Source organism: Castor canadensis, chromosome 1 (genome assembly GCF_047511655.1).
Source record: "Castor canadensis chromosome 1, mCasCan1.hap1v2, whole genome shotgun sequence".
Classification (NCBI taxonomy): Eukaryota; Metazoa; Chordata; class Mammalia; order Rodentia; family Castoridae; genus Castor; species Castor canadensis.
This window is the reverse complement of record NC_133386.1, coordinates 74,502,687-74,516,210: the sequence shown is the minus strand read 5'-3', so window position 1 is coordinate 74,516,210 and position 13,524 is coordinate 74,502,687. Positions and strand designations below refer to the sequence as shown.

The following is a 13,524-nucleotide window of genomic DNA, read 5'->3' as shown; positions in this document are numbered from 1 at the left end:
AATTTAAGTAATAAGGCAATTATTCCTAGAAGAGTCATATAAATTCTCTATATATGTAGAATGTATAAAAATAAGTATAATTTTATATAACTATATCATTAAGAGTAAATATCTTATTTGCATATTTAATATAAAGTTTATTTGTGAGACATGAGCTTATCATTACTCATGTTTGGCATAAAGCATAATAGTTCAGGTATCTGCATGTTTTATGGTACAAGATTCTGAGAGTAGAATTATGGTCCGAATAAGAATGTTGCATTTTGGAGGACTCAGTTTCAAAGTGGAATTGGAATTAGGGTAGGAGAATTAAAAGTTGATATGTAACAATTTGTGTTTAAAGAATTTGGATAAAGAAAACTCAGTAGTACGTTGAGCAGTGTTCTGTGAGCACTGAGTGTATATAAATGTCTGATCTCTAATATATCTTTTGATTATGGAGCAATAGAGAAAGTTAAGAATATGTTAAGGAAAAGGGTGAGATATAAGATACAAAAGACAATTAGCAGAGCATGCACTATCCCCTGAGTAGACAGAGAAGGATTGTAATTAGAGTCCAGAAGCAGGATAGCCTCAGATAGAAAACTGAAAGTCTACATGAAGTTACAGATGATAAATGTCTGATGAGTGTGTGCTTTTCCTTGAGAATAGGAAGTGAGGAGGCATGTGATAAGTTTGGACCAAGATAAGAAATAAGTCTGTTGGATATAATGAGGATACTGAGAATACTAGGCAATTTCTAGGCTACATGAAGTAAAACCATAGGTTCTAGCCCATGACATTGTTCCATTAGTTTGGACATTGGCTAATCTGTAGACTTTTTTTTTTTTTTTCAGTTCTATTTCTCTTTTATTATCATGGGCAATTTGCCTTTTATTTTTATTGCTATATATGAGAGTAAAATCGAAGATTAAAAGTTTCTTATTAGTTGAAAACCAGACAAGTTAATTCACACATGTATAAAATTTCTTGAAATAGACTTTGAAAGGTGTACAACATCAAGTGTACAATATGTGCTTTATAGGAACTGGGCAGGTGAATAAGGCATAGGCTCTGACCTAAAGAAGTATACCTTTTTCTAGTAGACACTATCTAAACATATAATTTGATAACTTTGAAGTTTGATAACTGTGAACTTGTAGTCTCAAATATCTGCATTTCTAGATCTCTAATCAGATCTTGAAATCCTAAATTCACTTTTGGTATAATTATCCCTCTTGGTATAATTTTTGAGTAGCAACAGCCCATCTCTTTGGGAGATGCTCAGGAAAATTCTTTATGAGGACCCTAGGTTCTATGGAACAATTTCACCCACCTTGTTAAGCAGATACAAGTTTAAAAATTTCTTAAGTGTATATTCTTTAGCAGGGTTCACTAGGTCTCTGTGTATTCTATCAGGGTGGGGAGAGGGGAATAGAGCATGTGGTTCAGAACAGGTTTTAGGGTTTAGCATGTGTAAGTCTAGATATACCTTATTAAAAGGTGTATCTTTTTTCTTAGAGATTGATTGCTCTTGTTTGTGTTCTAATGCATTAAAAACTTGGTCTTCATTGGTCCATATGAGGTGAGTTGAGATTGTCTTGTCACCAAAGCCTGTTATTTCTGCCCCATGGAAAAGTAATGCGATCACCTGAGCTTGAAAGTTATCCAGATACAGTGCCCCTTTCAGCTGCTCACACACATAATATTCTCTACTGCCTCACTACTCCCCCATGCACTTTGTTCCTTTACTTTTTTTTTTCCCCCTTCTTGTAAGCATTAGAATTTTTTTTAGCCTGTTCCTTAAAAGATAAGGGGAAAAGACTTTGTTAGGAGGACTCAGATATGGCCTGGGTTGGTGGTCCATATGGTCCAGTAGGCAAGAGATTAATTATTTCTTAGAACCCTTTCAGTGTGATAGAAACAGCAGCAATCCCTGGTAGATGTTGGACAGATAAGGCTAGAAGAAAGGAACATTCTTCTGGCTTCTCTGGAAGGAAGGAATTTTGACTTGGGTTCTTGGTATAGATAGTAAAAATAGTAAACACTTGGTAGTGTGTAGTTCAGTTGTTTTTGGTTTGTTGTTATTTTGGTGGGACTGGTGTTTAAACTCTCAGGGCTCCACACACAAAGCAGGCACTCTACCCCTTGAGTCACACTTCCAGTCCATTTTGCTCTAGTTATTTTGGAAATGGGAGTCTCATGAACTGCTTGCCTAGACTGGCCTTGAACCTCAATCCTCCCAAGTAGCTAGGATTACAGGCATAAGCCACCAGTGCCTGACAAGTTAGTTTTATCTTCAAACATAGAAGTTTGAAACATAAAATGCCTCTCATTTCTCTCCAGTCATCATTTTCTCATTTAACATTCTCCTGGGTTTAAGTTTGAAGTTTGAAATTTGATATATAAACTTTCTTACATTTTTTGTGCACATACGTATTTTTATATACTTGAAACCACACCCACACTGACTGTTCCTCCCTCTTATTGACATATTTTCATGTCACTCTATGTAAGTTAACCTCATTCCTTTTCATGGCTACATAATTCCACAGTATGGATTTGTAATATCTTTAACTTCCATGCTGAGCCTTTAGATTGGTGTCTTGTACTAAACTTTTTTGCATCTTTGTTGGGAATACACTGTAGGATAGATTTCTCAAAGCGAAATTGCTGGATCAAAGAATCTGCAAGTTTTAGGTAGGATAGGGTCAAAGTAGGATATGATTCAAAAAGGTTTATGGCAATTCATGTTTCAAAAAAAACAATATATGAAATTTCTTTTCTTAACACTAGAGGTTATTAGTCTTTCCAAAAATGTGCTAGCCCAAGAGTTAAAAAATAATAGCTCATTGTTTGAGTTTTGCATGTTCATATTTATGATAGGTTTACCACTTAACTTCTTTTCTATATGCAAAGCAATTTTAATTTGATAAGCAAATCAGTAGTCTTGAAACTATTATTTAAATATGACAACAGCCAATATATTTAAAAGTATACTTGCTATAAAATATTGACGTGTTTTTTGCACTTTTCATATACCTGGCATAAAGAGCCATACCAAAACATAAAAATTATTTTTTTATCTTTCATATATAAATAATTTTTGCTTTACATAGGTATTCAGCATATTATGTCTTTAATAAATAGATCATTCTAATTATTTTGTTTTAAAACTTTCATATGATATTAATAATGGTAATAATAGGTAACTATTTATTAGTGCCAACTCTTCAGAAAGAGCACTGATAATCCACATGAGAGCTTGCTGGGTAGATACTACTGTAGGTTGAGTGTCTCTTATCGAAAATGCTTGGGACTAGAAATGCTTCAGATTTTGGATTTTTTTTTTTAATGGAGGGAGAGGGGGTATTTGCATATACATGAGATATCTTGGGATTGGGACCCAATCTGAACATGAAATTTATGTTTCATATACATCCTATGTGCATAACCTGAAGATTATTTTATGCAGTGTTTTTAAATGGTATTTAAAACCTTGCTCATTTTTCCCCATAAAGGTAATATATTGGTAATTTACCTTGAATTTTTAAAATAATTTTTGTTTATTGGTGGTTATATTTCATTTTTCACAATTTTAATGCAGCCATTCATCAGTTTATTATTCTTACCATTATCTTTACCATATTTTTTCAAGAGGGCCACCTTGTGGCAAATCAGAGAAATGAAAGCTCTTCTGAAGAAGTTGGCACTAATAAACAGCTATTATTACTGTTATTAATATCTTATGAAAAAGTTTTAAAAACATAACAGGCTTACTTATATTTATCTGCATGCATGTATTGGGTAATTGTTTAAAACTAACACAACTTTTATAAAAGATAATGTAATGAAATACAAGAACTTGGGTTTTTGATGTCAGGCACATGTTTTTTGGTTTGTGACTCTACCACTTAACTGTTGTAAATTGGGCAAATTACATAGCTTCTTTGAACCTCACATTCATTGTGTATAAAATCACATGTATGGTACCTACATAGTGATAATGTTATGGTTAAATAATAATGTACATAAAATGTTGAAAAATGTGCTTAACACATTGTAGGTATTTTTAAATATTTATTGCACAATATATATCCATCAGCCCTTTTTTAATTTGTTTAAATGGGGTCACTTATAAAGATTTGTTAGAAAGTGTCAGAGGACTAGTGAGAAAAAGCATTGCACCTGCACCAGAGTATACCAAGACTTAGGGTTTAGGTTTTTTGTTTGTTTTTAATGCAGGGTCTCTCTGTGTGGTCTAGGCTGTTCCCAAACTTGCAGTCCTCTTGCCTCAGCCTCCCTAGTACTGGGATTACAGATGTGCACCACTATGCCAAGTTTAGGGTTTCAGTCTTTTTTTTTCTTTCTTTCTTTCTTTCTTTCTCTTTTTTTTTGGGGGGGGCAGTACTGGGGCTTGAACTCAGGGCCTACACCTTTAGCCACTCCACCAGCCCTTTTTTGTGGAGGGCTTTTTTGAGATAGGGTATCTCGAACTATTTGCCCAGGCTGGCTTCACACCATGATCCTCCTGATCTCTGCTTCCTGAGTAGCTAGGATTAACTCTGCCAGTAACTTCATACTTTCTTTAAGAAATAATTGATACTAATCATGTATATAGTTTTTTTCTTTTCTTGTCTTAATGATTTTTAGCTTAATTTCATATATAAAATGGAAATTCTGAATCTATTGTTGTACAGTCTTTATCCTTACTACAGATCAATCTTAAGATTATCCTCCTCACCCATTTCAACACTTGTTTAATCCAAAACACATTGCATTTTACAGTATGTTTTTATTCACCCTGTATTTGACAAAAGAGAGAGATGATCAGCTAGGAGGGACACAGTCAGATCTGTGGTAACAATCTGTTGACTCTTTGTACCATGTCGTATGTCATTGTACCATGTTGGAATTAATCTTTCTGTTCTGTAGAACACAGGTAACTTGTGATTGTATGATGTTTGTCACATCTCTTATAGCAAGTGGTTTAAGTCTCTTAAGCTTAATTGTTTTATATAGTATATCATTGACTTTAAAAAAATAATAGATGTGAGTGTGTCAAATGAAGCAAGTTGCCTTCTGTCTAGGTTATATGAACGCATGCGTGACTCTTTTGGCAAGCTTTGAAATGGAGTAAATTTATTTGAAAAACAAAATAGTGGAGATTTGTAGAAAACTGAGGTGAGCTTATTTTAAAAGTGGTGTAGCTATATAAAATGTTTTATATTTTTTTCCTTCAGATGAATAGACAGTTTATTAGTACATATTCAGTTTAAACCTGTGTCTTTGTGCTGATTCTAATGCTTATTTAAATCATTGGATAAATTGGGGAAAAGTATGGATCTGATTTAATGGATAAAAAGATGCTTGTAATTAATATTAGTTATTTACTGAACTTTTACAAATTCTTGAAAGTAGTTGATTTCCCTATGTTTCTTTATGCCATAATTACTGTATCAATTTTTACTAGTTATGAAGAAAGACTGCTTTTCAAAAGTATAGTTTTGTCTCAGTATTGACCAATTGTAACTTAATAGTGTAAGAACTAACTATTCTTTTACTGGTGAAAATGATTTCTGGATATTGTAATGAAAAATTTTAAGTGTACTGGTACATAAATATCCTAATATAAAGCCATTTATGGCATACTTCTATTTCCTTTTTCTGTAGATTTCAGAAGTTGATTGCAAAGATGCACTAGAAATGATCTGTAACTTAGAATCTGAAGGTGATGAAAAAAGTGCTCTTGTTTTATGTACTGCATTTTTATCTCGTCAGCTTCAGCAAGGAGATATGTACTGTGCTTGGTGAGTTGGTTTTATTTTTCAAAGGATAATTTGTTAAATAAGAATTCAAAATAGGTTTTGAGAATTTAGTTCTTTTTATTTTTTGGTGGAACTGGGGTTTGAATCCAGGGTCTTGCTCTTGCTAGGCAGGTACTCTACCACTTAAGCTATGCCCCAACCCAGATTTTAAGAATTTGGAGAGCTTAAGAATATTTTATTAAATCTTAAGTTTTTTCAGGGTTTCATTTCTTTACAAGAGAGAAAGCTTATTTTCAGATATTACATGCTTAGTTCATATTTTAGCTTTAAAAACTTTGTATTAGGGACTACACAGTACCTTAGCAAGCATACCATACATTAATGCTAATGCATTAATACAAAATGACCATGTGGACAGCAAATATTTGAATGTTGAAATATGAAAACAAGGTTTATTTTGTCTAATGGTACCATAGAACTTTTTCTGCTGTGTAAATAACCTATCATTCTACGTGAGTAGTTTTTCCTCTGCATGTTTATATACTTTTAGCTGCGTAACTATCACTTATATAGAGAGTTATATAGAGTGCTGCTATCACTTATATAGAGAGTATAGTTTATTTTCTACCCCTGAGAAAGCATTCCACACCACTGACTTCTTTAACGTTCTCCTTTGGTTGCACACTTCCTTGTATGCTACATTTCCATGTGAACAAAATGTATATATAATCCTTTGAGAGATCACAACTAATGTTGACTTCCATTAACTTAAAAAACTTAAGACTAACTGTCTTAGATTAGGGTTAGCCAACACCAACAATTTATTTGGTCAGCCTGTGGTATATTAGTCTTTAGTGTTACATTGTTATTATGACAACACACAAAAAAGATGGTTTGTAACATTCTGACATTTGAGAATATTTGCCACATGACATACAAATGAATACAGAACAGACAAGGTAAATAAAAACTGGTTGTGTAATCAAAAAAATTCAATTTGATAATTATCAAGCGATTGGTCTTTGTTATGAAATAAAAATTGTCTATGCAGTACTGAGAGGATTGATATAAAAGGTAGGTTGAAAAATTGTGAAGGAATAATAAATAAGATGTATGTATCAATGACAAATAGATTTGGTCAGTGTAACATAGAAGAGCAACATAGAAGTTTATATTTAGGAAGCACTTTAAAGCCAGGTGCTGGTGCTTCATACCTATAATCCTAGCTACTCAGGAGGTGGAGATTGAGAAGACTGAAATTCAAGACCAGCCCAGGCAAAAAAGTTCAGAGATCCCATCTCAGCTAATAGGTGGGCACAGTAGCGTGGGCTAGTCAGAGGCTGAGGTTGGGAGAGTCATTGTTCCAGGCCAACTGAGGGGGAAGTGTTAGTGAGTCCCCATATCAACAGAAAAGGCTGGCCATGGTGGCAGATATTTGTCACCTCAGCTATGTGGAAAACATAAATAGGAGAATCACAGTTCGGGCCAGCCCCAGCAAAAGCAAGACTTTATCTCAAAAGTAACCAGTGCAAAAATGTAGCTCAAGTGGTAGAGCACCCACCTTGCAAACAAAGCCCTGAGTTCAAACCCCAGTACTGTTGGAGAGAGAGAGAAACACTTGAAGATAAGCAGTTGAGAACAGTGAGGGCAGATATGGAAAGAAGTGGCCATACAAAGCTGAGATAGAATATCAGCCAAAAAGCCAATGAATAGTCCTGCTAGGAAGTTACAAGGTTTCCTTATGGATGTTGCATGAGGTGAAAGAAATGCCAAAGATGAAGGCCATAGGATCAATGATAATGATGCATTAAATTAGAAAGATGGTGAATTGAAAAGAATGGCAGTCACTTTTTTCACATACATTGCTTAACCACAGGATCCATTCTGAGAAATTCAAGAGAGGTGATTTTATCATTGTGTAATATCATAGAATGTACTTACATAAACTATGAAAGCATGACATTACTAGGCTATATAGTTTTACAGGACCATTGTCCTATATGTGTCCTGTTGTTGGCTGAAACGTAGGATGCAGAGCTGTGCTAGGTTTCAGGTTTCAGAAAAGATCAAAGTGGAAAAGATTTATAAAAGAACTAGAAAGGTGAAAGTAGATAAGACTTTAGAAACAGATTTCAAAGTCCTCAGTATATAGGTTAAAGTCCAATAAATGAGCAAATTTTTCACGTGAGTAGTAAAACCAACAGCGTTCCTAGGAACAGAAAGCAAGGAAACTAGTCACAAAGGCCTGTATTGAAGAGAACTCTTGGTGAAAAATGTTGAAGCAAGGAAGAAGATTTTTGTGGAAATTAACTGTGAACAACAGAAGAGAAAATAAGAGGGAAGTAAACTTTTCACTTTAGTCAGATTTGCTTTTGTGAAAAAATACATTACCTCATTTAAATAAATTTCAAAGTTATTTTTCAAATTGTCTTTTTTTATTTAATTGCTGTGCACAGATTACTTTCTTCTGAATTTGTTTTATTATTGGTTCTTTTATTCATTAAGTATAGTTAACCTTAATTGGTTGGTCTTAATTTAGAAGATAAATGCTTTCTTGGTTTTGTTTTGTTTCTTTGTGATAGTGGGATCGAAGTCAGGGTCTCACACATTCTGTGTAAAGTGTTCTAACATTGAGCTTCACCTCTAATCCTAGAAGAATGCTTCTTAAAGACTCACTATGACATTGTTAGATTTTACACACACACGCACCATTTTATATCACAAAGTTAAAAGTTCAGATGTGGCTCAAAGTTGCCATTTATATGACTTGTTTAAGTATTAGATGCTTTCCTAATAAAAACTAGTGCTACTCTGTCTGGGATTGATAAATACTTGATCTTTAGAAAATCGGTATCTATTATCATGCATTTAAACTTAATTCCAGGTGTAGCATTGAAATCTTAAACAATTTTCATTTTATAAGTAATGACTGGATTGACACAGTCCACAATTATTATATTATTGCTCCAACTTACCTTTAAATTTTTTTTTTTTTAAAGGGAACTTACCCTCTTTTGGAGTAAACTACAACAAAGGGTAGAACCATCTATCCAAGTATACCTGGAGAGGTGTCGTCAGCTTTCTTTGTTAACGAAGACTGTATATCACATTTTCTTCCTGATTAAAGTTATTAACTCAGAGGTAAGGATAATCAAGGTATCTTTTCTTAGTTTAAAATTTTATAAGAGTTTAATATTTACTGTTTGGTGCTTTTCAGTGATTTTTTTTTTCTTTAGTGCTTTGGACGATGATTTTGTTATTAATCCATAGTTGATCCAGAGAAACTTAAAAATGCAGTTGATAACAAAGGGCTTGCTCTTACCTTGAAAGAAAGTAGTACTTGTACTCTTCATTCTTCAATTTTGCTTTTAGGTATTATACTTACTTTGGTAATCAGGCTTTATGGAAATTTAGAAAATGTAAAGAGAAATATTGAAGTTGACTGCTGTTTCTAGCAATAGAGCAGATGATATTGTCTAAAAATCCTTCTACTACAAAATAGCCCCAAGTACTTATGAAATAAAACAAACATGATTAGAGCAGCTGAGATTACAAGATTAGGGAAATCCCTAGGGTTCAAAATGAAGAGGCACCTGAAAACTGGAACAGAAAGCTTAAGATGACTGTTTCTGGGCCTCGCCTAGCCTGGAGACGATTAGGGTATATTTGTACTTGCAGCAGCTATGTAGTTCAGGCTTTACTATCCACATATGGATAGGAGATAGCTGTATGCGATCAGAGATAACATCTTGGGCCCTCTCAAGTTGGGGGCTTAGATATGAGCTTCTCCCCTCTCCCCACCCCCTTGCTCTGCATGCACACACACAAAGCTGGAACCTGTGACATACCATAATTTCATTGAAAATATAGACTAGGAAAATGATACACTCTTAACACCTCATGTGTCCAAACAGAGTCTGGGTTTAGGAGAGAAATCTTTCCTCTAAGAAATAATAATCGTAGTTCTGCCTATACAGATTTAGAGGTCAAATATACCCTGCCTGTATAGTTCAAAAATCCCTACACCAACTAAGTGATGTTTAAAAAAGGTGAGACTAGAGTCCTGGGCCAGTAATACTTAGGATATACCTGTAAAAGCAAACGTGAACTGCTTTGGAAGGACATAGTGTCAATATAGCATCAAACCCTGCTTAAGATGAGTTCTTCATCGCCAGGTATTATGGTACATGTCTATAATCTCAGCTACTTGGAAGAAGAAGATAGCAGGATCATGGTTTAAGGACACCTGGGGCAAAGTGAGCAAGACCCTATCTTAAAAAGCATACTGGACAAAGGGGTATCATACTTGTAATCCCAGCTAGTCAGGAGGTGGAAGTAGAAGGATCGTGGTCTAAGAACCAGTCTGGACAAAAAGCACAGGACCCTATCGGAAAACAAACTAAAGCTAAAAGGACTGGAGGTGTGGCTGAAGCATTATAGTGTTTGCCTTGCTCAATCCCTGGTATTGCTCCCTGCCCCCCCTTCCCCTACCCCTTACCCAGAAAAAAAAACATGAGTTCATCATCTGGATTTATAAAATATGCAACAGTTTTCCATGAGGAGTTTTAGCAAATAAAAGGAATAAATTAAAAAAGAGATCACCATCAAGACATATGACTGAATTTCAGCAAAGAATAGTTAGATTATTTGCCTATTATACTGTAAGCAATACAGATAAATCTACAAAACATATGAAGACACAAAAATTGGGAACTATAGCATGAGAAAGAAAAGACACTCTCAAAATGAACAAGCAGGTTTTAAAGAATCAAAAGAACTTTTAGAAACATAAAAATAGTAATTGAAATTAAAACAACAGATAGATTGTATAGATTAGACACAAGTGAAGAGGGGATTGAACAGAGGTTGCATATATGCTTCCACTTATTTATTAAGCAAATCAGAATCCCAAGTTAAGTGTACACAGAAGGCGTCTTCCAAAGGTGCCATCAGTGCATAAGATTTAAAAATTCATCATAAGAAGTATTTTTAAATGAATATGTATATATTTTTTGAAAGGAGAAACCAAATGACACTTCCCTGTCCCCTTTAAAAGTACCTTTTAAAACTCACAGTTGGTCAGTAAGTCTTAGGTACAGCTTTATTTCTTTCATCCTAAAATAATTTCTTTTTCAGGAGTAAAGAACAGGAATGAATCCTTCTGCTTTCCAGTTTTTCCTGCGTCGACCTTTAAATATATCTTGATTTTTCATTTTATATGTTGTGCTACAACACATAAAATAATCTGAAACAAGACAATAAGTTTCTTAGAATATTACTGTGTGATTTTAAAATATTGATTGTATTACTGTGTAATGTCTAACTTAATGAGCGGCATGGCCAAGTAGAAGGAACTTGGAACTAGAAGCCAGGCAAGCTGGGTATTAATCTTGACTCACTGTGACCACCTGACTACCTGAACCATTTCAGGGGTTCATGTCTTAATCAGATGAATCAAGGGGATTAAAGTGACTATCCACCATCATCCTTACTCCCTAACTTAAAGGGACTGTATTGGGGAGTGGAGAAGACTTGGGCAGGTCTGCACTGCCCATTGTGATAGCCTCACTTTAGGTGCTTCGGGGCTCCATGGGTCGAGTGGGTACCTTATATGCCTACCACACCTGCAGAGCATTCTCACTAATCATCAACAGTTTTGTTGAGTAGCAAGCACTGGAAATAGAGGACATTAAAAAAAAAAAAACAGTTTATAATGTGAATACTTTGGGGAAGTTGGCCAGGGCAGCAGACTTTTCACAAAGCAATAACATATGACTTGATAATTATTCTTGGCCCTCAAATTTTGTTTCATTTGCACTTATTTTTCCCTTTGTTTTTAATTTTCTGGAATCTAACCAAGCAGGGAAGGTTTTATCTTAATACTGAAGTAACAGATTACTATTGTTTTAGGACTAAAGGGATCGTAAAGTTAAAGTGCAGTGAGTGACTAGGTGCTGAAGTAACTCTATTTTATAGATAAGGAAATTTTATCTGCAGGTTTGTGATTTAACTCATAACCTCTTTTTTTCAAATTCTAGGAGTTGTCAAAGACTGATGCATAGTAATTAAAAATAATATTTTTCTTCTTAAATCTTAATTGAGATCTGCAAAGGAATTAGAACAGATAGCTTGGTGCATTTTTGTATTTATTTATGGAGAACAGTGGATCACAATTTCAAGTCCAGCTTCAACATAGATCCCACCTCAGAAAAAGCCATTCGTGATTAATGAATTGAGATAAACCCTTGAGTACAGTAACAGACAGGATTAGATGTGTCATTGGGATTCCCCTCTGAAATAATTTTAGTTGTGAAGAGTTTTCAAATCTACTTTTGTCATTTCTAGCAAAACGGTTTGACATTCATATGATAGAAAATAACTGTCTTACCCAAAGCAAATTTCCTTCATCTCAAAATTCTCTTAAGTTCATTTCTTTCTCCATCATTTTCTAAATAATCACAGTCTTTTCCAGAATTCTCACCCCCTGCAAACATTACCAGTCCTTCTGATATTATTATGTATGCTTTCAAATCATCTTGATCGTTGGCTTGGCCTTTGACTTCTCCAAGACTTCTTTGTGCCCTCCTCTCTTTTATGCAGCTTCATTGGCCACTCATGTCTTTTTCTTTTTTGTGTATCATAACAGAGAAGTGGCCTAATTGTCCACTATTATTAATAGCTCCTAAGGCATGTAACAGATGCACATGTTTTACTGTAAAAGTTGTTTAGTTCACATCTATCACAAAATAGAATAAAATAACCACACAGGTTTACATGAAAGCTAGCGACAGCCATATGGTCCCATCTCTTTCCTAGTTTTCTTGTCTTCCCTGTCACTTTTAAAATAGGTTTCTTCATAACTATCCCTGTTACCCATTTTCTTCCTCATCTTTGTGCCCTTACTTCTTCCTAAAGTCAAGGCCAGTTCAGTATCCTTGCCTTCTCTCTCTCCAATTTTTCCCTGGGGGAAAGAGGGGTAGAACTGAGATTTGAACTCAGGGCCTCACACTTACTAGACAGCACATTGCCACTTAACACATGACCAGCCCTTTTTGTGCTTTAGTTATTTTTTAGGTAGGGTTTTGCTTTTGTCCAGGTCGTCTCAGGCTGTGATCCTCCTACTTCTGACTCCTGCATAGTTCAGATTAATGGCATGTACCATCATGGGCTTGTTCTTTGAGATAGGGTCTTGCTAATTTTTTGCCCCAGCTGGCCTCAAATTGCAATCCTATCTCTACCGCAAAGTAACTGGGATTACACGTATGTACCACTGAGCCTGACCCCCTCACTCTCCTTTTGCTCCACTAATGTAAGCTTCTGTTTTAGCATAAAATTTTATTTCCTTCTTGGCCTTTGAATACAGATCTTATCAGTTTTCTTTACTTATTTTCCTTCCTTGCCTTTTGATTCTACATCACACATATTCCATTCCATCAACCTGGTCATATTCTGTGGCTGGCTCATTTCTCATGTTAGTGTTCCCTTTTCACCACTAATATCCATTTTTAAACCTCTCTTCACTCCATGTATCTTTCCAGTGATTCTTACCTTCATAAGTTCTATCTGGGCAGGCTCTCTTACCACTTGAACCACTCTGCCAATCCCATAAGTGCTATCTAATAATAATATAGTTCAGGATACTAATTCAAAAGAAAAAGGCCATTCTTAATTCTTTAGCAGGTCCAGCCAAGAGGTAGGTATTATGACATTCAGATTTATAACAGCACTAGAATCCCCACTATTGAAGCTCAAATAACTTACTTTGCGAGAAGTAATG

General features: G+C 34.8%; 1 protein-coding gene across 2 annotated transcripts in view; it reads left to right on the top strand.

The window, feature by feature from the left end:
* The window catches only part of Znf292 (zinc finger protein 292), a 77,940-nt gene that overhangs the window by 54,361 nt on the left and 10,055 nt on the right, over window positions 1–13,524 (top strand). For both annotated transcript variants that reach the window (XM_020178542.2, XM_020178544.2), the window contains 2 exons: window positions 5,653–5,789; window positions 8,747–8,888. In XM_020178542.2, coding sequence (XP_020034131.1) covers window positions 5,653–5,789; window positions 8,747–8,888 — 279 coding nt within the window. The remainder of the gene's footprint in view (window positions 1–5,652; window positions 5,790–8,746; window positions 8,889–13,524) is intronic.